Source organism: Miniopterus natalensis, chromosome X (assembly GCF_054644295.1).
Source record: "Miniopterus natalensis isolate mMinNat1 chromosome X, mMinNat1.hap1, whole genome shotgun sequence".
Lineage (NCBI taxonomy): Eukaryota > Metazoa > Chordata > Mammalia > Chiroptera > Miniopteridae > Miniopterus > Miniopterus natalensis.
This window is the reverse complement of record NC_142103.1, coordinates 74458316-74482127: the sequence shown is the minus strand read 5'-3', so window position 1 is coordinate 74482127 and position 23812 is coordinate 74458316. Positions and strand designations below refer to the sequence as shown.

At 46.2% G+C, this 23812-nt stretch overlaps 1 protein-coding gene across 1 annotated transcript; it reads left to right on the top strand.

Moving 5' to 3' along the window:
- Positions 1-2714: 2714 nt before the first annotated feature.
- PPP1R3F (protein phosphatase 1 regulatory subunit 3F) lies at positions 2715-19203 on the top strand. Its single transcript, XM_087829302.1, has 4 exons — positions 2715-3763; positions 14120-14175; positions 14390-14472; positions 17428-19203. Exons 1-4 carry the CDS (start codon positions 2715-2717, stop codon positions 18721-18723), a joined length of 2484 nt encoding a protein of 827 aa, XP_087685428.1. The 3' UTR covers positions 18724-19203.
- The last annotated feature ends 4609 nt before the right edge of the window (positions 19204-23812 follow it).

The window sequence follows — 23812 nt, the reverse complement described above, 5'->3', positions numbered from 1 at the left end:
CATGCACTTGGGCCTGATCATTTCTTACACCTGCTGTGTAACTATTAACCAGGCCAGTTCTAGAAGCTGAAGCCTCCTTCCCTGCCCCAGGTCTTGCCCCTCCTGAGAGAAGGCCCTGGTTTTGTCTTTCAGGGTTAGAGGTATGGGCTGAACCCCTCTTATGCCCTCCCAGACCATCTATCCCTTACTGTCAGAGGAATTGCCAGAGAAATAGGAGGAAAACTGAGTGAGAGTGGTGGCCCAAAGAGTCCCCCAGGAGGCTACTTGAGTGGGGCTCAGGGTGTGGGAGGTGTGATGCCGCTGTTGCTGCTGAGAGGTAGGACCCTTGCAGAGTGAGAGCTGGGGGTCAGGTAGGCAGAAAGAGGCAGAGTTCACCACCTCTTCTTTGTACTGGACTATATCCTCTTGCATGAAGGCTTCTGGGGGCGAGTGGGCAGGATTAAACAAAGAGGTGGGTGAATATCCTGAGAAGGGGGCCTTTGACAAAGACTTCAGTGAAGTGAGGGAGGGAGCCATGTAGACATCTATGAGTAATTCCAGTGGAAACAGCCAGTGCAAAGGCCCTGAGGTGGGAGTGTGTCTGGTTTGCTCAAGGTCTACTAAGGAGGTTGGTATGGTTAGAGTAGTGTGAGAGAGAGGAAGAGGGGTAAGAGGTGAGGTCAGAGAGGGGACAAAAGGGGGTGGTTAACCAATGCAGGCCACAGGAGAATTGTGAACAGATGAGAGATGTGAACTGTCTTGGGATTTAACAGGATCCCCCTGATTGCTGAGTGTAAAACTGACTGTAGTAGTGAGGGTAGAAGGAGGGGGCAGCGAGAGGGAGGTACTGCAACAGTTCAGGTGACTGATGATGGTGTTGGCAATGGAGTGGGCAAGGATTTGGGAAATATTGTAGATGGAGAGCTGATAGGATCTGTTGAAGGTTGAGAATCTGGGGGCTAGACTTGGACACAGACAATGCCCTAACTGGGTAGGCAGGAAGGAGTCCCTGGATTACTCACCAGCTTCGACTTTTAGGTGATAAAACATTAAGTTCTATCCATTTAAGCTCCCATTATTCCATGATTTTTCTGTTACTTGCAGCTGAACATATTTCTTCCTGACCCATGGCCCCTGGACACTGAGACATGAGGGGGTGGGAAAGTGGCTGCTGGGGGGGACCACCTTTCTCCTAGGGATGCTGCAAATCAAAATCTTGCATACAGTAGGTGTTCAGTAAACCCTCCCAGGATGGAGGAGAAATGTATGAATGGACATGTTAAATGGGCAAATGCTACAGTTTGGTTCCCACAGGTGAGACCTCAAAGGGAGAATGAAAGGAGCTGACTAGATGGAGGAAGCAGAAAGAGCAGTGCTCTTGGGAGAGGGAACAGTAGAAGAGATGGAGACAGATAGAAAGGAGGTGAGGCCACTGTGGTGTGTGGAGGGTTGAGTAGGGCAAGAAAGATAGGGCTTGGATTTGTGATTATGTTAGTCAGTATCTGCCAACATGCCCAGTCAACTCTTGGTGGCATAGTCAGGCTCAGTGTTTTGCTGAGCTGGTTAGAAAAAGCTAATCTTCCAAAAAAGTTCAATTTCTCATTCGGACATTCATTCAGTACTGGTGCCAAGTTCTGGAGAATGCTGAGGATGACAATCAGGGGCATGCTTGGATAGTGGCACTCAATCAAAGGCTTGGCGGTGGGCAGAGGAGATGCAGTAACTGGGACAGGAGAATCCATTTTGCTTTCTCAGATTTCGCACCAGGGTGCAGTCTAGGTCTTCAGGGATTCACAGTTGGGGGGAATGGGGAATCACGGAGGATTAGGACGAAGGTAAATCCATTCACCAGAGGCATTCTACGGTTTTGTTACTTGACCACCCTACAGCCCAGACTACCCACGCACGGTCCTCTCCTTTGGCTTCCTTATTGGCTCTTTATCCCTCCTTCACAGCACCTATAACGCCCCGGTTGGCTCTGTTCTTTCCTATCTCGCCTCCGTGTCCATCTGCACTACTCTTTGAAGGCTCCACTTAGCTATGGCTTCCCCATTGGTTATCTGTAATCTCTCTTCCCTGCTACTGTCTTCATCGCCCATCCCTATTGGCTCTATCCCCCCAGTCCCGCCCCCGAGGCACTCACACACCGCCTCTCTGGCTCCTTCTGGTCTCCAAATAGGCTAGTTCCGCCCTGGCACCGCCCCTTGAAGGCTTCCTCTTCTAACGCACCGGCGCGCAGCTCCCATTGGCTGTTCGCTGTCTCCAGCTTCCATCCCTCTACCTACCTACGCAACCCTGGGATCGCCTACTTTTCGGGCTTCCTTTGTTCGCTGCCTGCTGCCCCCATCGCCTGTAGCCATTCCATTTACCCTGCCGCCCAGATGCCAATCCCGCTCATGCTTCCCAACTAGTTGGTCTACTTCTCTCTTCATCCCAGGCCCTACACCACCCCCATTCAGGCCTCTCCATTGATTCACAGATCGCCCAGCCTCTTACACCGCCCACTCTCGGACATCCCTATTGGCTGCGTGCTTCTCCTGCACTTGATTCACCGCCTATGTCACCGGTGCGTGACTCCCCATTGGCTGTCTGATACACCTGTCTTCATGTCACCGCCTACGGCCTCAGAGAGCCGGTCCCCTCCGCGCGGGCCTTCCCATTGGTTGTCCACGTCTCCAGGCCCTGCCCCCGCCGGTCCCGCCGCCGGTGCCGTCGGTGCCGCCGCCGCCGCCGATATGGCGCGCACGGCCCCTGTGGAGCCCCCGCTGCGGCCTCCTGCGCCCCCCTCGCCAGCCGCGGGCGAGCCCCGCACCTCTGCTGAGGCAGCGGTGGCCCCGCGGAGGGTGCTGTTCGCCGACGAGGCCCTGGGGCTACCGCTGGCGCAGCTGCGCTGCTACCGGCCGTGGGGCGGGCCCGGGGCGGGCAAGATGGCGGCGGTGGCCGGGCAAGATGGCGATGGCGGCGGGGCTGATGAGGACGACGATGGCGAGGATGGGGATGAAGGGGAGGAGGAAGAGGAGGCTTGCCCTGAGCCCGAGCCCCAGCCCGAGCCCCAGCCCGAGCCCGAGCCTGAGCCCGAGCCCTCACCGCTGTGCCCCGTCCCTGCTGGCGGGGGTTTTTACGTGGTGCCCACATTTTCGCTGCCGCCTGCACCAGGCCGTCTGGAGCGCTTGGGGCGCGTCATGGTGGAGCTGGAGGCGCTGCTGCCGCCTCCCGGAGCGGTCCCCGGGGGTTCCGGGGTGTGGGTGCCTGGGGGGCGCCCTCCGGTGCTGCGCGGGTTGGTGCGGGTGCTGAACCGCTCCTTCGAGAAGGCGGTGCACGTGCGGGCCTCACACGACGGCTGGGCTTCTTTCTGCGACCACCCTGCGCGCTACGTCCCGCGCAACCCGCCGGGGGCAGGAACGGCAGGACCAGGAACCGGAGATCCCATCCTGGATCCAGGCCTTGGCCTGGTCTCTGGCCAGGCATGCGCCTCCTCGCCCGACGACGGTGGCCGCACTGACCGCTTTGCCTTCCAGCTGCCCTTTGCTGAGGGTGCGGGCGATGGGGCGCGCCTGGACTTCGTGGTGCGCTATGAGACCCCCGAGGGCATTTTCTGGGCCAACAACCACGGCCGCAACTACACAGTCCTGCTCCGGATTGCACCCGCTCCCACACCCACTGACGCTGAAGGGCTGCCCCAGCAGCAGCAGCTGCCGCAGCTGGATCCACAGCCCGAGTCCCAGGGTCCGGTGGAGGCTGAGGCCAAGCAGCTGAAGAGCTGCATGAAGCCGGTGAGGCGCAGGTAATGTCTGCCAGCGCCACCTCCGCAGACGCAGGGCTGTGTCTAGGATGGAGGACAAGCATCCTGACCCAGGAACCCCTCAGGCCTGCTCTCCAGGACAGGGAGGAGGGCGCATTCAGTCAGTCAGTCAAAGAGTAATGGAGGCCAAACATGTGCTAGGCTCTGTATTACTGGGGTTTTATTCATTCATTTATTGAACTCCACTGTAAAGCCCTGAACAAGACAGACATTTTTTTCCTGCCCTCAAGAATCATACAGTTTCCTGTGGGAGACAGTTGGAAAAAACAAACAAGCAGATAAGAAACATAGGGATAAGATTAGCTGCTGAGAAGAAAGTAAAATTGAGTAATGGGAGAAAGTTTGGGAAGGAGTACCTGGTTTAGCCAGGGTGTTCAGGGAGGGCTGTTGAAGAGGTGAGCCCTGGATGATAAGTAGAATTATGCACAGATACGGAGGAAACGGAGGAAGAGAGTTTGTAGAAAAGGAAACAGGGAGGGCTTTCATGAGGAGGTGCCATTTAAACTGAGTCCTGAATGATAAAGAGGAGCATTTATGCCCACATATGGGAGCAAGGGTGTTCTAGGCTGAGAGTACAGCAAGTGCAAAGGTCCTGCGGTGGGAATGAGCTTGATGTGAATGATAGTGTGATGGAGTGGAGAGAACTGCAGTGACATGGTAGTGTGGTGGTGGGGAATCTGATCCCCATTTGACACAGCAGGAAACCAGAGTTCCAGAGAGACAAACTGGTTAAGGAAGTGTTGGCGCCTGGCTTTTCCATTTCGGCCATGACTAACCTTAAAGCCTGTGCACTCTCTTTACTGTTATTCTCTAATCTAGTCTGAGGCCTGTGGCTCAGGGAGGTGAGTGGCTGAGCTCATGCTCTCACAGGGAAGCATTGGCTCCGGCAGAGGTGGAACCAGATGTGCCTGGACTTGAAGCTCTTGTCCTCTGTTTTTGCCATAACACCTGTGACTATGCAGGGCCTGGGAGAAAAAACCAGTTAACCCCAGGAGGACCTGAGAGAAGATTCTTCTAGGTTTTCTCTATCAAGCTCTTCAAGGGTAGCAGATAGGCCTGGTTATTTTTGGGGTTACCTAAGTCTAGTATGAGATAGGTATATTCTCCATGCATGCATGGGAAATATATCTCCCTGGCTGTGAGAGGACTGGAAATGGGAATGGGAAAGTGCTCTTTGGACCTTGTATATGCTGGATCAGAAGCCTCTGGCTGCAGCAAGATGTTTGTGTTCCTGTCAAGGCCTTAGACTGTGAATGGTTCAGGATGGCCTAGCTTGGTTGGTGAGCAGATGTGCCTGGGTACTTGAGCAAGTAGGCAAGCACCCACTCACCGACCTGTGCGCCCCACAGTAACCTGAGACTTAGTCTGAGGGGGGACAGGCAGCATGGCTTTCCTTACAGTGTTAAGAGTGTGGATTCAAATTAGCGCCTGGGTTCAAATCCCAGGTCCACCATCTATATTGGCCTTGTAACCTTGGCCAACTGCGTTGTTCCTCTGCAAAACATAATTATAATGCCTACTTCACAGGAGGTGAGTAAAAGCACTCAGAACCTAGCCTGGCTCATAGTAGTGCCATATAGGTGTTAGCTAGTATTAGTACTCAGAGAATCACACATACAGTTTCTTGGATTCTCCTCCCAAACTCTGCTCTGCCTGTCACCAGCTGCGTGGCCTTGCCTCAGTTTTCTCATCTGCTAAAGGGGAATGACAGTCACTTTGTGTGGTTGGATTGGATGCAGCAAACATGGGCAAGGTAACTGAAGCATGGTGGTAGTTGCAAATGATAACAGTGGCTGGCATGTACTGATATCTGTGCTAAGAGCTTTGAGTGCATTCTCTCCTGAGTCCTGCTGTGCATGCTGTGTGCTATAGGTGCTTTGATTATCCCCATTTAATAGAGGGGGAAAGAGGTAGCTCAGGGAGGTAAGCCATCTTGTTCAAGTTCACTCAGCTAAGACCGGGGAGGAGATGCTAGGGGCAATTTTATTTTTTATTATTTTATTATTTTTAAAAAGAATAGTTTATTGATTTTTAGAGAGAGAGAAACATCGATGTAACGTTGATCAGCTGCCTCCTGCGTGCCGTCCACCAGGGATCGAGCCTGCAACCTAGCATGTACCCTGACCAGGAATCAAACCAACAACATTTTGGTACATGGGATGATGCTCAACCAACTGAGTCACACTGGCCAGGGCATAGGGACAATTTTTTTTAAACAACTCCTCTTGAAGGCCCTGATAGGATTCAGGACAGATTCTACATTTTGCTCCTGGTGTTCCTAGCATGTTATGCTTTGCCCTTCCTTTTTTTTTCTTTTTTTTTCTTCTTTATTGAAGGATAGCTACATAAAGTGTACTGATCTTAAGTGTACTCAGTGGAGTTTTTCATATCTGTGCCTTTGTGTAGCCATCGCCCAGATCCAAGATACTGAGCTGTTCCATTGTACCAGAATCACCTCCTAAGTTGCCATTCCAGCCGGCTGTTGTGGGAGCCCTGTCTGTAAGATGCAACAGTTTGGGTAAATGGAGTTTGGTCATTTTAGAGTGTGAAAGGAAGGGAACAGAGAAATCAAAAGCTTGCCAGGGCCAAGGTGGGTGGAGAGGGTGTTTTTCTTTTAAAATACATGAGTGGTTTTAAGGAGAAATTGAAGCAGCCCGTTCAGACAATTGTTTTGGTATCTGGCCCCAGGTCTGTGGTTCCTAACATGACTTGTGATATTATTTTAAGTGGGCAGATGGCTTTTTGATAGCTTCTTTATCTTTTGATCTCAGCTCTTGCAAAGAGGAGGTTGGTGCTCATTGCAAGATCAGCGATAAAATTTTCTTTGTAGGTTGGTGGCTTTCTTGGCGAGTACATTTCAACTTATTATTGTTTTAAAACCTGTGTGCTACTGGTGACTTGGAGCGCTGTTGAAGAACAGCTGCCCCCTGAGACCCAGACCTCTTGGAAAATGTTGGAGGGTCTCTGGAGATAGCCTTAACCTGCTGGAGCCCTGTCCTAGAGGTCTTCCTATTCAGGAAGTGTTGGCTGCAGGCCCATTGTGCACTGGGTGCAGCCACATCAGGTGAAAGCAGGGGAGAAGTTGATGGTAGCCATTGGGATACCACTTAGAAACTGAAATGGCTGCATTCCCTGAGTTGCTGGATCAGGCTTTTGATAACCCTCAGGCTTAGAGATGATCCATCAGCAAGCATTTATTGAGGGCCTGCTGTGTGCTGGGCACAGTGCTAGGTTCAAATAGGGAAAAAGACACAGGCTGGCACTGAGATGTCAGAGGGCTCTTGTGGTAGAACTGGGTGGAAAGGGACAGGTACAGACGGCTTGTCATTTGAGACCTGGCAGAGGGCTATTCGCTTGGCTATTTGCATGTAGTGTCATCTAATCCTTTCAGCGTTCCTGGTGAGATAGACCTTTTTATCCCTTTTTCCCAGATGAGCAAACTGAGGTTCCCAGAGTCCAAAGTCCCAGGGCTGGTGTGGGGAGGAGCCTTCCTAGTCTGCCTTGGTTTAATACCCTTAGGAAGGGTCCTGCTCCTTTTAAAACAAAGACCAAGAAAGCCTCAGAATGGCCTTCAGGCATCCCCTGCCCTCTCCCCCAATCTAGCCTCTGTGGCTACTAGTCTCACATCACACTGTCCTCTGCCATCTGAGCTGTCACCATGGTCTTTCCAAGGTGCCTTGCCCCTTCCTGCCTCAGTGCCTTTGTCCATGCTGTTTCCGTCACTAGGAATGTTGGTCCTGTGCCCCTTGCAGTCTCATTTTGATCCTTTGGTTCTAAGAGTGCTTCCTCTGGGAAGCCTGTTCATTCCAAACTCTGCAGGCCCGGGTTTTTTCATAGCACCCATCAGCCAAGCAGGCAAGCCTTGTTAGAGAATGTCATGTAGTAGAGCAGATGAGCAGCATCACAAATTCAGGATCATTTTCCACCCTGCCTGGCAGTCCTGTTTTTCTGATCCATTTTTGTCTCCTTCCTGATGTGATTCTTTCAAATGTTCTTTACCTTCAGACTTTACTTCCTGCTTCAAAAAAACAAATAGAAGCCATAAGAATGGAGCTCCCTACAACTTTCAGCCCCCACACCTCCAAACTGTTTTCTCTCCTTTATCTTATAGGAGAGGAGGGGGCCCTTTCTTCCCTCAGGCCAGTTCCTCCACTCATGCTCTGGGTTCCATTTCTGCCATTTCCTCCAGAACGTGACATAATCAGTTTCTTTTTCTCCCAGCAGCTTTTCACTGCTCTCCTCACCTGATCCTCTGTCAGCCTTTATACATGTCAGCATCTCTACTGTCTTAAAAATTTGTCCTTTGATCCCACCTCTGTCCACACTGCTGCTGGCCAGTACCTAAATCATGCTCCCCTTCATTGCTGACCCTCCTGTAAAGAGTTGCCTGCACTTGCTTCTCCACTTGCTTCTGCCCCCTGCATCTATCAGATTCCATAGGTGGGTTTTTGGTTTTTCTTCTTGAAGTGGTTGAGCACTCCTACTTAAAACACTTTCTTCCCTTGCCTTGGGACCACACTCTGCTGCTTTTCCTCTTAACTTCCTGGCACTTCTCTTTCTCCTTGTCCTTTCTTTTAGCTTCAGATATTCAAACTCAGTGTCTCCACTTAATTGATGTCCCAAAGATGCCTCAAACTACCCTTGTTCAAGATTGAATCCATTACTTCCCACACAGTGTTTTGAGCAGCTTCTCACTCCCTTCCCCCTTCCTTCACTTGTTTTCCTTCTAAACATCCTAAGCGCTCTCTGGACCAGGATCCCCTTGTTCTAGGACATTTCTTTCCTTTTCTGAAGGAACTGACCTCAGTTTGTAGTTAGACCTTCATTAGGGGATTATTGGATGACCCTCTGCCCTGCTAGACTGTAAGCTCCGTGAGGGGTAGGGACATGGTCCGCTTTTATTCACCTCTGTATTCCTGCAGGGTCTGCCATGGTGCCTGGCACTTAACGGTGCTCAATAAATGTTTGTTGAAAGAATGAGTGTGAGTATTTTTTTTTTTGATGTCTTTCTTCACAGTAAATTGTAAGCTTCCTAGTTGGGTTTGCTCACCATTGCATCTCCAGGATCTGTCACCACCGGGTGGGTGCACAGTGAGGCCTCAATTATTTTTCAGGTGCACCTGTAGCTGAATGGATGGGAACCCAACCTACTTACCACAGCCTTAGGGGAAACCAGAACAATCAAAGTTGAAACAGGATGGGTCAGGGGTCATCTTAGTTGTTGGGAGGGTGAGGACTTAGTGTGAAAGTGATCCTCTTTTAATCCATGGAAAACTGGTAGGGCATCATAGCTAAGGACATGGGCCTGAGGCCTCATGCTACAAATGTGGCAGAGCTGGGATCTGCATTGGGGCAGTCCTGCTGTAGTGGCCCAGATTTTAACTTCTGTATCAGGTTAAGTGATGTGTTTTACCAGCTGGGCAATGCTGGGCAAGTTACTTTCCCTTTCAGAGCCTCATTTCCCTCAGTGGGAAAGCAGAGGGGATTACTGTTAAGCACTTTATAGACAATTTTCCCATAGTTCCTCAATCCAGCTCTCTGAGGTAGGTATTACTATTATTCCCTCTTCACAGATGAAGAAACTGAGGCATAGAGAGGTTCAGTAACTTGCTCCAGATCACACAGCTGGTAGGTGGCAGAGCTGGGTTCATTCAAAATTACATGTCATGATCCTTTGTTGAGATATGAAATCAATTTACTGGATTCCAACAAACACTTAAAAAGAGAACTAGTATAGGAAATAATCTACATCACAACGTACTAAAGGTAAGTGTTTCTCAGTTATATGTATATATATTTTTACACATGCATAGGGTGTGCTGGGCTATGATGTACAATGTGTTTCTTAGTGTGGGTCACAGCCAGATGAATGAAGTTACTGCTGTAAAAGAAGCTCATAGCACAATAAACTGCTCCCCTCTCTCCACCCTACTGGATTGTCCCTAAGTCCCAGAGTTGACACACAGACTAGCTGGGAAAGACAGCAATGCCCCACATAACTTGGTGGTTTTCACAGCCACCTTCAAACCCTGTGCTTTTCAGAAAGCAGATGGCTCAGGGTAACTGGGATTCCAAGTATCACAGGGCAGGTTTCTGAATTCTAAAGCCACCTGCCCCCCTCCCCCGCCTCCTCTCCCCAAAATAGTCAGCCTTATCTTCAGGTTGAGCTGGGGTCTGTTGAGTTTCCCTTTGGGTTTCAGTGCGTGACCCACTTTGGGCTGGCCAAGTTCTTTGAAAACCTGAGCGTTGGGGGTGCTCATGAAGGATTTGGGTGGTGGTGATGGCAGTGATGTGACTGCTCTGAAAGTCTGCTTTGCTCTTTCCCATGGTGGTTGTCAACCCTTGCTTGCTCACTCTGCCTGGAGATTCACTATTTTATTCTGTCTTGGCTGACCTAGGCTGGGGCTAATGGCACCTCTTTCTGAAATCTCACCCCCTGGTTTCTCTGGGTGCCATCTGAGGTCAGTGGCCATTGAGTTTCCTGATGGCAGGAAGAATTTTCATACCCAGAAGACTGGCGTGCAGGCCCCTTCTAAGCTACACTGTTGACTAGTTCTTGTGAGAACCAAAGGATGCATGTCCAAGATGTCCCTAGGCCTGTGTGTTCCAGCCCACTATTGCCCATTGCCCTTGAGATCACCATGTGGCATTTGTGGGGCTGGTGCCAAAAGAGCAGGTTTCCTTCTCGAAAATTAGTAAGCACACTGGAGGTACAGTTTTGTTCTTAATCTCTTCCCTCTCTATTTTTCTAAGAACCCCTCTTCTCTGTTACTGATCAGTGAGTCAGTATACATTGGTACACCATTTCTCTCACCATCTTCCTTTTGATTAAAGTCATAGCTGCCCTCAAATCATATCACTGCCAACCTTCTTGTTTACTGTGAAAGACAGTTCAAGGGTGTTTTAGGTTTTCCTTTGTTTTAAGCTCACGGTTTCAAACACTGTCTTCAAAATGGAGCCCTCTTTGGGTGTTATCATTGTGCTGTGTAGTTTGTGAATGTAGAGACACGGTTTCTTGAGCCTCAGTTTCCATGTTTGTAAAAAGGGAAGGGTGTTGTTTTGAAGGACAGGTGTGAAGGTTTTCAAATGACTTAGTGTATCAATGAAGAGGGCCCATGGAAGAGGTGAACAGTAGATACTTGTGCCTTTTGCTTTCATCTCTGACTTTGGAGATAGGGAGTGACTTGTGCACTTTTGCTGACTTCATGGATCTTGGGGCTGGCTGAATTGCTTGACCTGATTTTTGGATGTTACCCCTTTTCTTACCCTCCTCGGCTATGAAAGAGAATCTCTGGGGGCTGAAGAATTTGTTTTGTATTTGTTTTTCTTTCTCCTTCAACTGAACTGTGGAGTTCTTTTCCTGCTGGTTGGCTATGTCCTGAATCCTCCTCCCACCTCCTCTTGCTTCTCTCTCACATACATATAGGACTCTAGAATGGCTTTTAGAAGCCTGGTGGTTGTGTATGTCAGCTCTGGGCCCATGGCAGGGGACAGCTTGCCTAGTCCTGCCCCTTCCCATCTGTCTGTGGGTCTTCTTGAAGAAGCTTGCTTTAGAAGACCCTGGGAAGAGGACCTTTTCTTTAATGAAGGACTACACCAGCAAAAGAAGTTAGCAGAAGTCCTGTTGGACCACAAATCCAAAGACCTGGATTTTACAGCCACTGAAGGGACTGGTGCAGGACCAAGTCCGTTTGCTCCGAAGCTCCCTTTCTTATCCATGATGGGCAGGAGTTGATGGCTGGGCTTCTGGTGTCACCCACTCTAGGCCCTGTAGAACAGTGGAACCTTGGTTCTCGAACTTAATTTGTTCTGGAAGACTGTTAGAAAATTGAATCATTTTTTCCCATTAGAAATAATGTAAATTGAATTAATCCACTCCAGACCTCCAAGTGATTCCCTGTTTTAACCTTTCTTATATACAGTACATGTCTAATGCACTGTCCAGTCTATAAACAAACACTTTAAAAAAAAGAGCCCTGGCCAGTGTTGTTCAGTGATTAGAGTGTTAGCTGAGCACTGAAGGGTGTCAGGTTCGATTCCCAGTCAAGGGCATATACCTGGGTTGCAGGTTCGATACCCAGCCCCAGTCAGGGTGTGTGCGGGAGGCGACCAATCAATATGTCTCTCTCACATTGATGTTTCTCTCTTTTCCTCTCCCTCCCTTCCCTCCACTTTTTAAAAATCAATGAAAAAAATATCCTCAGATGAGGATTAGCAGACCCCCCCCACACATAATGAAATGAAAATTTAACAAAAAGGAAATGAAATGTACAGTAAAAGATGAAAATTTAATCATAAGCAGCAACAAAAGCAAAAAAACAAAAACCAAAAACCCATGAAAATATTCACAGCACAATTTCCGGAGATGTTAACAATGTGAGAGTTAGTGGTAAACTGACTCATACTCATGCATTCTCTCCTTTGTTTGTTCCCTGAGAGACCCGTGACTGATCATACAGGTAATCAGCATGAAAGGGTTGCTGGGTTGAGAAATGAATTGTTCTAGATGGGAGACATTCGAGAACCAAGATTTGACTGTATTCTCATCCAAAGACCTCTGGTGGGACACATGAGCCCTAGTCCATGGAGAAAGACACACCTTCCTTTGGGAGCTTCCAGACTCTAGATCCACCTATATAGTTCAAGTTTTCCCTAAGGGTGCTAATAAAAAGCAGTTCTTGCAGCCACTTCTGTGTCTGGTGGTTTCCTAGCCACGTCCTGTGAAGGCAGGGAAGCTGGGAATGAATATGGGTTAAAAGGCAGGTCTAAAGAAAAACCTGGATGAAGGAGGAGGTAGGGATCTTATTGCTATCTATTATTGCTGTCTCCCTCTTTCTACTCCTGGAAAGGATTGGAGATGGGGTTCATGAAAGATTCCAGTATACCTCATCCAAGTAGCAGCAGTTTGTTGTGCGCAGACTTAGGAGTTGGAAGGCTTGGGTTTCGATCCTCACTGCTTACCTTGAGCCATTTAGCTTCCATTTCATCATCTGTAAGATGATAATAATATTGCCTACTTCAGAGGATTAGACGTACCTATCTCATAGGGTTGCTGTGAGGATTTAATTAATAGTATATGTGGAACACTTAGTACAGTGCCTAACACCATAGTAACTACTGCATTTGGGTCAGCTAGTGATATTCTGTTTCTGTAAAGGTAATAGATTACGTGTTTTCAAAAAATTGCAATCATTTTCAGAAATGTCAACATCATCAAATTACTTCTAGGTAGAGAAAGGTCTGAGCAATTGCCTCAGCTCCTGTCAGATTTCTGCACATGTTTTAGCTAATGCTTCCCTCACTGCCTTAATCTGTTAACACTTGATACTCATATGAGAACAGTGACTTCCCCATGATCCCTGTGACCTCACACCAGGCAGGGACTGGCTAAAATACACTTGGCTTATGCCACTCAGACCTTGAGGTCTGATTTGCCTGGTGAAGGAGGACCAAGACCAACAAACATCTACAGTTGATTCAGCCAGTGTTGTGTACCAGGCCTGGTGTCTGGCTTGATGTCCTCATTTCTCTTGACTGCCCTGTGCTTGGTGTGCACATCCTGGATCCTCTGTGCTGTATTTTAAGGTGAGGGGGCAGGGAGGCTAAGGGAGGTTAGGTGCCTTGCTTGGCTGATATGGTGGTGGGAGGAGGGTTGGTAGTGGGACCCAGGCCTCTATGACCCTGGGTTACTTCCTTCTGACCTCTTTCCTGGTCACCAGTCACCTTCTCCCTTTTGCTGCTTCCTGTGTCCCACAGTCCTCACCTGCCCTTTCTTGGAAAAGATGGGTTTTCCTCCATAGCTAGGAAGATACCCTAAAGAAATGATCCAAATTGTTCATAAAGCTATACCCAATGATTTCTGTTGAAGCCTGCTTTGTGAAAGTAAAATGGAAGAAACAACTAGCTGTTCAGAAGGATGGGAATGGTTACATACCTTATGGCGAGCCCATATGATAGGAGTAGTAAGCAGCCATTTCAGATGTTTACTGAAGTATATAATGGTGCTTCTTACTGTTAAGTGGACAAAGACAGTGTGAAATTATGTCTGCAGAATCTAAACAGTTTCATAGAATGTCTGGAATTAATTTTCCAAAATGGTAATGGTGGTTGCCTCTGGCTAATGTGTCACTTTTTATTGCTTTATGCTTTCCTGTATTTTGTAAAATTTTTACAATGAATGTGTAGGACTTTTATAATCAGGATAGAAGGAGACAGCAGAAGAGAGAACAGCAGCTGTCAGGTGAGGGTGGCCATGACAGGGGCTCAGACGTTGCTGGTGGGTGGCAGAACTGGCTTCTCAGGGCATCAGATCCATGCATTCTCTTCTCTGCCCCACAGGTCTAACGAGGAAGAGCTGAGGATGAAGAGGATGGATGATAATACCCCTGCTGTCGGTAAGCAGTTGGCAGGTGGTGGGAGTTTTAGCTTATATTTACCATTTCTTTTTTCCTCCCCCTTTCCTTTCTATACAAATTAAGAGGCACCTCTGCCTTAGACTGTCACAGAAAGCTTCAGGGGCAAAACTTCCTATTGACTAGAACAGATTTTGTTAACCAAACCAGGCCTGCTTGTCAACCTGCCTCACCCCAATGCTTCCCTTCTCTCCAGCAGAGCATCCTGATGTCCAGCAGTCAGTAGGTCCCCTGGTGGCTCCCACCCCTCTCCGTCCATGGCCACAGATGACACTTCAGGTAAGCAGGCCCTGGAAGCCTCTGGACAGACAACCTGATGGGAGGCCGGGTGGTAGGGCTGACTTGCTCTGGGTCCACCTTAGGTTGGAGGGAGATCCCCTAAATACGAACTTGATGGTGGAGGGGTAGAATGCAGTTATTTACCTGGGCTTATCTTAATGTCATTCGTTAACTTAGCAAATATTTATTGAATGCTTGGTGTGTGCAAAGCACTGTTAGCAATGCTGGGAATATGGTAGTGACCAAAAATGCTGTCTTTGTGGGGCTTACTTACATTTTAGTGGAGTGACACAGAATAATAGAAAAATATATAGTATTTTATTTTATATATATATATTTTTTTTTTTTTTGGAGGGGGGAGGGAGGGGGAGAGACAGAGACAAACTTCAACTTGTTCCACTTATTTCTGCATTCATTGGTTGCTTCTTGTATGTGTCCTGACTGGGGATCGAACCTATAACCTTGGCATATTGGGACAATGGTCTAGCCAACTGAGCTATCCCTCCAGGGCAGTGTTCTAGATGATGATGAGTGCTAAGGAAAAAAATAGAGGGATAGGGAGGGGGGGGAGGGAGAGAGGGAAATAAAGAGAGAGAACGGGGTGGGGTGGGGACAAGTTTGCAGCTTTAGATTTTAGAGTGGCCAGGGAAGTGAGATTAGAGCAAAGATCTGAAGAAGATGAGAGAGTAAGCCACCTGGATAACTAGGGGAAAAACATCCCAGGCAAGTGCAAAGTCCTAGAGCAGGGCCATGACTAATTTGTGTGAGGAACAGCAAGCAACAGTGTGTGAGGGGGAGCAGATGGAGATGAGGTTGGAGAGATGGCAGGGACAGGTTGTATAGGGCCTCATGGGCCATGGGGAAGACTCGTCTTCTATTCTGAAAAGGGAGCCATGGGAGGGTTATGAGCTGAAAAGGGCCATGACCTCGCTTAGGATTTAACAGGCTCTCTCTGGCTGCTGTGAGGGAAATAGAGTATAGGAGTGGGGGCTGGAAGCAGGGGGGCTGTGAGGAGGATGCTACTGCAGTCGTCCAGGTGAGTGATGGCAGTGCTGACAGCGAGGAGGAGAGAGAGATTCAGGAGATGTATGTTAACTTTTTATTACAAAAATTTTCAAGTATAGGTAAAAGTAAAGAGACTAGTATAATAAACCCACATATACCCATCACCCAGCTTCAACAAATTTCAACACATGTCCATTTCTACTTTTAATACCCCATCCTCCCCTCCTCTCCCCTCCCCTTCTCTATGGAATTATTTTGGAAAAAATCCAGACATTTTTCCATCCATAAATACTTTAGTTCGTATCTCATAAAGTTAATAACCCTTAAAAAATACTGTACCATTGTCACACTTCAGAAAATTAACAATTCCTCAGTCATCAAATATTTGGTCAATGTTCAAATTTCCTTATCTCATAAGTCTTTTTTCTGATACACTTTAATATACAAATTGTAATCACCAACAGCATCCACGTAGCTCATAAGTCTTTTAAAGGATCCAAACAATGTCAACACATTGCATTTGGTTGATGGATTGTTTTAGATTTTTAAAATCTCCCTCACTTTTCTTGCAATTTCTTTGTTCAAGAAAACTTGTTTTTCCTGTAGTTTCCCACAGTCTGGATTTGGCTGATTGCATCCATGTGGAAACACATTTCTTACTCAATTAAAAAAAAATTAAAAATTGATTTTTTAGAGAGAAAGGAAGGGAGAGGGAGAGAGAGAGAAACTTTGGTGTAAGAGAGACACAGGGATTGGGTGCCTCTCCCACGTGCCCTGACCTGGGCCCGGCATGGAACCTGCAACTCAGGTATGTTCCCTTGACTGGGAATTGAACCCACGACCCTTCAGTGCACGGGATGATGCCCAACCAACTGAGCCACACCGGCCAGAGGTCTTACTCAATTTTTAATTAATTAATTAATTAATTCTATTATTCTGATCAATTAAATTTAATTAAACTATTAATTGTATTAAATTTATTAGATATAATGTATTATTAAATTAATTTAAATATAATTGATTCTGTTTGATTCTCTTATTTCTGCTTTATTTATTAGCTGAAATTTTTCTCTAAAGAAACTCTCACATCAACTGTCTGGCTACCTTGACAGTGTATACCTTGAAGGTATATAGTTTGTATAGAAAAACCTGTATAAATACTTATTTTTTTCCCTTTTTATTTACGAGTTTTCAGAAGAAATCAACTTCTCCAAAGGTGACCAAATAAAGGATTTTTGGTTTTGGTATATCATTATTAACTCATGAATTTTAAATATATTTGATGAGTTTCAATCCATTGCCCTTATTTCTTTGATTTTTAAATCGAACTCCCTCTGGCCAGTGGAAGCTTATTTAGATTGCTCCAGAGTCCTTTTGACACACACCCATCACTCTTTGAGCACTTCCTCTCATTCTGGTATGGCATTATGTCCCAGACTTGGTCTGGTACTTTACCTGCCCCAAACCTGGAAACAGCCATTTATTTAAGGAGCCCTGGTTCCTTTTAGTGGAGAATGGTATTTATATCTGGGGACTAGGTGTGCTTGTTGCTACTAGATTGATCATTGTTTCTAGGCTTTGTTAAAGGACAGAGCTAGGAAATACTTTCTTAAAAATAAAAATTACATAAATTCATGTGAATGTTCTGGATATGTTTTGTAGGCCAACCAACAGTATTCACCTCAGCTATATGATCTGGAGGAAGCCCCCTTTTACTTCATCTGGTTTTGTTATTTTAACATAGATGACATAGTCTTTGGGATTTAGAGAATTATAGAAGGCTCTTTAAGGAGTTTTTATCTGGAAGCATATATGGGGTTGGGTGTGTGCTGTTACCAGTTCTCCCTGGAAGCACATATGGGGTTGGGTGTGTGCTGTTACCAGTTCTCCCTGTCTCTGCTTGTTCCATCCCCTCTACTTCATTTCCTTCCCTTTCTCTCCACTCCCCAGGTTTCTGAAGTCACAGTGACTGGCAAACTCTCAGAGGAAGGTGACATCCCTAGAAACAGTCCACCTATGGCTTTCACAGAGGTCCCCCAGACACCAGCCATCAGGATTCCCCCCTCCTCCTTTCTCTGTGGCCTGGGTGGCTCCCCCAGGGACCAGGCCTCTGGGCCGGATGCAAGTGAGGGGGCAGCTGGGCCTCTCCTGGAACCTAGTCAGCAACAGGTAGAGGCTGCGTGGGAAGTATCCAGCGAGAATGGAGGGGGCCGAAAGGACCCCATGGTAGGGGCTACTATGGATGAGCCACCCAAGGGTTTGGAGGTCATGAGTGGGTTGGAAGAGCTGCTTGGCGAGGACTCCATTGACCAGGAGCTGGAACAGCTCTACCTGTCCCACCTGAGCCGCCTGCGGGCTGCTGTGGCTGCAGGTGGGGCAGGAAATGGTGGGGAGGGCTCCACAGATGGGGGGGTGTCCCCCAGCCATCCCCTGGGCATACTCACGGACCGAGACCTGATCTTGAAGTGGCCTGGACCTGAGCGGGCCCTGAACAGTGCCCTGGCGGAGGAGATCACACTACACTATGCCCGGCTGGGGCGAGGTGTAGAGCTTATCAAGGACACTGAGGACCCTGATGAGGAGGGAGAGGGTGAAGAGGGGCTCTCCATGATACCCTCTAGCCCAGAAGGGGACACCCCCAAGGAATCACCTCCGGAAATCCTCTCTGGGGCCCATTCTGGGGTAGCCACTGTGGGAGATGTGTGGCTCCCATGGGCAGAGGGCTCAGGATGTGACAGTCCTGTGGTTCTGGGTACGGAGGGTCAGTTCACTGGGGCTCCAGAGAAGGGGATGTGCAAGGACACTGACTCTTTGCACATGAATAGGGTGATATCTGGGGTCACTGGGTTCCCAGGAGGGACAGAATCCTGGATGGAGTCCACCACTGAGTGGGCAGACAGCTTGGTTCCTATATCTGGCAAGGAGCCAGCTGGTCCAGTCCTGCAGGGGCAAAATCTCACCCTCCTTGGTACCTTGGGGGCTGAAATCTGTCCTACCAGCCTGGTCATGTCCCATGTGAGCTCCCAGGATGAAGAAGGTTCAGGCCTAAACCTTGAGTCCCCAAAGAAGTCTCCTGCCCTAGCAGCCACTGAAGAATGTGTGTGTGTGTTGCCTCCCCAGCTCTGGGAGCCCTTGACCCAGACTCTGGGGGTCCTGGCTGGCCTGGTGGTGGTCCCAGTGGCTCTGAACAGTGGTATGTCCCTCCTGGTGCTTGTGCTGTGCCTCTCTCTGGCCTGGTTCTCGTAGGAGCTGCTTGTGGGACCAGCAATAATGAGTGTCCTCCTCTCTGGGGTCTGGGGAGGGGTAGCCCCTGCACCACCCCCAGAGAGTTCAGATGGGACATGTGGCCTGTACAGTGAGTGAATCCTTTACTTCTGAGAATGCTCGACTGGTGAGAGGCCTCCCTGTCCCTGAGCTCTCCAGTCAGCACAGAGCTCCTGTGTTGATACCAGTGGAGAGGAGCAGGGGATGGGTGGATAGTGGGAATGAGAACTTTCAGAATGGAACTGGGCATGTCCTCCCTTCTCCCCTCCCCCTGAGCCTGTATTTATTTTTGTATAATTCTCTGGACGAGGGAGAGTGGTCGTGAGCTGGTCTTGGGGCACAATTACCCAGAGATATATTTATTAACAGCCAACCTGTGCAACCTGCTGGAGCTTTATTTTTAATTTAATTTATATAGAGTACCTATTATTATATGCCACAATAGAGCTCTATGATAAATGATGTGTCTTGCGTGCAGTGTTCTCCTGTTTGGAATGAGTGTACAGGGTGATCATATGGGAGGATCACAGTGGGGAGTGCCATGTGGGAAGTGGGGTATGGTCATGCCTGCTGCTGCTTCAATATGTCCTTGAGGTTCTGTGTTGCCTCAACTTACTGTCCTAATCTATGTGGTCTGGTGGTCTTTGGGGGGCAGGTCCTTTGGTCATTTCCACATTTTGTCAGGGAGGGAGGAAGAGTGGCAGACACATGAGAGTTTGGTGTCACACACGTGGTTGCAGTAGTGGATGTGGTCAGCTGTGGATGTGGGGATATTGGTTGTGAAGCTATCAGCCACAAGGTTTTGAAGTTACTTAAAAAAACCCAGCCTTTGACACCAGCAGGGAGACCCCTCGGTCTCCAAGGTTGGGAAGGCCTCAGAAAGGAAAGAGGAGTTAATGTGCTGTGAAAAATTCATACCAGAGTTGCTGTCCACAGACATTGCATTTCTAACTTAAAACAGGAAACCCAGAAGCTTTGAAACAAAGGCTACATAGATGCAAATTAAAAACTCTGCATAGCAAAATAAAACACCATATATTTATTTACTTCCCTTCACACCAAAACTTTATACTAGCTCTCTTTAATTATTTTCCTCCAGGGCTCTAGTGCTTTTCTGAAATGCCCCAATCAGATTTTTTGCCCAACCACTTCAGCAAAAGTGCCCAAGTCACTGGTTGTTATACAAATGGTCCAGTCTCAGACCTCATCTTACTTGACCTATTGGCAGCATTTGACAAAGCTGATCATCTCAACCTTGGAACCCTTTCTTCACTTGATTTCCAGGACACCACATTCTCCTAGTTCTCTTCTTTGCTCACCAGCCACTCTTCTAGAACAGTTCTTGGCACAAAGTAGATGCTCAATGAAATAAATGAACAAACAAATGTATATGGGGAAATATAGAGAGATGGCTAGAGGACTTAGTTGGCCATTCATTGGTTATAAGCTCAGTTCAGTTCCATCAGTGTTGACTGAGCACCTCTGCCCTGAAGCAGATGAAGGAGATCACAGTGTATGGAGAAGACAGACACAGAGAAAGAATTTCATTGGAGTATGGTTAGTCTATTAATAGTGACGGGTACAGTGGGCTGTGGGGGCTCCAGATGTTTATCCTAGTGTTGGGACTCTGGAATCCTTAGAGGACATGGTGCCTGAACTGAATTTTAAAAAATGAGAAAGCATCTACCAGCTAATAAAGAGGAAGAGGGGGCGGTCTAGTCAGAAGGAATTGCATCGCAGAGGTCTGGAAGTGGAAAACAGCTGGTGAAAATTCAGCATACCCATATTTCACCTATCTTTCAATGAGGATAGTCTGTCAACTGTCAAAATCCAGACATATGTTGGTGTCCTTCTATTAATGTGGTAATTTGATCAATGTTCAAAAAGGCAACTTTATGCCAATTGCATTGAAAAATTAGATAAAATGGACAAATTACTACAGACATATATCTCACCAAAACTGTCTCAAAAAGGGAGAAATCTTGGCAGTCCTCTTAAGTAACAGAACCTGTAGACAAAGGTTTTTCTACACCGAAACTCTGGGCCCAGATGGGTGTGCTGGTGAAACACTCAAGGAACAAGTAATTCCAATTTTACAAAAGCAATTCCAGAGTGTAGAAAAAGAGGGAGGATTTCTAATTCATTTTATAACCTTCATACTAATACCTGATGAGTGAAAAACAAATATTACAGAACAATCTCAAGAAAATTGATGCAAATATTTTAAACCAAGTGATAACTCCCTGTCTGTTCAGGCTGCTATAAGAAAATAGCATAGACTAGTTGGCTAATAAACAACATTTATTTCTCACACTTCCTGAGGCTGGGAAGTCACTTTCAAGGTGCCAGCAGTTTTGGTGTATTGTGAGGGCCAACTTAGTAGTTCAAAGACAGCTGTCTTCTCACTGTGTCCTCACTGAGTGAGGGGACAAGGTCATTCTCTGGAGTCTCTTTTATAAAAAGGCACTAATCCCATTCATGAAGGCTCCATCCTCATGACCTAATCACCTCCCAAAGGCTTCACCTCCTAATACCATCACACTGGGGATTAGATTTCAATATATGAATTTTGAAGGCACAGAAACATTCAGCCTATAACACTGCCTAAGTCCAAAACAGATGCTCTTCAACTTATAATAAGGTTACTTCCCAGTAAACCCATCATAAGTTGAAATTATCTTAAGTTGAAAATGCATTTAATACACCTAACCTACCAAACATCATAGCTTAACTTAGCCTACCTTAAACGTGCCTCAAACACTTACATTAGCCTACAGTTGGGCAATTATCTTGAGTTTCACTTCAAGAATAATTGCCTTCCTCTTCTCACCAGAAGCAGAAGACACAGATGGGTGTTTTGTAGACATGATGGGATCTGTAAACACAAAACAAAATATCCAAAAAATGGTGGGAACACAAAACACTGTAGAGTGTTGGCTGTTTATTCTTGTGATTTTGTAGCTGACTGGGAGCTTTGGCTCTCTCACTGCTGCCCAGCATCACAAAAGAGTATTATACTGCATATTGCTAGCCCAGGGAAAGATCAAAATTCAAAATTTGAATACAGTTTCTACTGAATGTGTATCGCTTTCACATCATCATAAAGTTGAAAAAATTGTAAGTCGAAACATCGTAAGTCGGGGACTGTGTGTATATTAAAAAAGTATAATATGACCAAGTTGGATTTATTCCAAAACTGCACTGTGATTTAACATTTGAACTCAGTCAGCATAATTTGCTCCATTAACAAATTAAACAAGAAAAACCACAATTATCTCAATAGATGCAGAGAAAGGGTTAGATAAAATTTGACATCTATTTGTGATTCAAAGAAACTTAGCAAGTTAGTTGAATAAACTTACATAACATAAAGGATACCTACAAAGATTTTCAATAAACTACATATTTAGAAGTGAAATGTTAAGGGCTTTGACATTTGGAATGTGGCAAGCATGTCTGCTGTCTCCATTTCTACTCAGTGTTGAACTCAAGGTCCTAGCAAGCATAAGGCAAGGAAAAGAAAATATTTAAAGATTGGAAATGAACAGAACTGTCATTATTTATAGATGATACCATTGTTGTAGAAAATCCAAATCCATGGATAAATTATTAGCATTATTAAGAATTTAAAAAGATTTTTGATATAAAAATCCATATTTAAAAATCTATTGCTTTTATATACTAACAACAAAGAAAAGTTTTAATAAACATACCATTTATGAAATACTTAGAAATTAACAAGAGGGAGCAAGATCTCTTAGGAAAAAAGAAAAATTTGAAAGACATTAAAAAAGACTAAATAAATATATGTGTTCATCAAATAGAAGAGTCGATGTTGTTAAGCTGTTAGTTCCCTCTAAACTGTTTTGTAAGTTTGGTGCAAATCCAGTCTTGATTCCAATAGATTTTGTGTGTGTATAACAAGTTAATTCTTAAATTTATGTACAAGTGCCAACTAACCAGGATACCCATACTTATTATAAAAGTATAGCAATTAAGATGGTGTAATACTGCTGCAAGTGTTGACAAATAGACCCATGAAAGACCAGTGGTCTCAGAATCAGACCTACTCTTTACTCTCATGGAGACACAGAATAGGTGGCCAAGGAGGTACTGTGAGACCAGAGGGGGATGGTTGGACTTTCAGTAAATGGAACATCAGTTATCCATATTGAAAAAATATGAAATTGGATCCCTATCTCATAACACAAAAATAATTATAGGTGGATTCAAAACCTAAATGTGAAAGGCAAAACCCAGAGACCTTTAAGAATTTAATACAGAAGAATGCCTTCATATACTCATGGTAGAAAAGTTTTTCTTAAGACACAAAAACACCATAAATGAAAAGTATAAAACATTTAATTACATTACAATTAAAAATGTCTGTTGATCAAAAAACACCATGAAGAGTGAAAACAACAAATTGGGACACAAGTTGGGAGAAGATAATTGAAACAAATGATGAAAGGCTCAAACCTAGAATATATTAAAACTACAAATAGAAAACCCAGATGTGCCAATAAGTGTATAAGTAGTATATTCACAGAGTGGAATATTATACAATGAAAATGAAAGACCTACAAGTACATGGAACAGCCTGGATACATTGAGCAAAAGAAGTGAAACACAAATGATTGCACAATGTATGACGCATTTACACAAAGTTAAAAAACAGGCAAAACTAACCTATTACTAGTGGTAAAATTATAAATAAAAGCAAGGGAATGATTATCACCAAGTCATAATAGTGTTGGGAAGAGACCCAACTTCTGGAATGTTGATAATGCTCTGATTGACTTGGGTGGTTGTTCATGGATATGTAATTCATTAATATTCATTATCATGTACATTTCTCAGACCAAAAAAACAAAAAACAAACCACAACTAAAACAAAAGGCAGTGAGAAGTGGGAGTAATGTGGCTCTCCGGGACTCCTCCACACAGGCTCTGGGTGACACCTGTTTCCTTGTCTAGACCACAAAGTGTAGGTGGCTTACTTCCTTCAGGACCTCCCTTGGGGTCAGGGTCTTACTTTCCAGTCCTGGAAGTTATTGACGCTTCCTCAGCC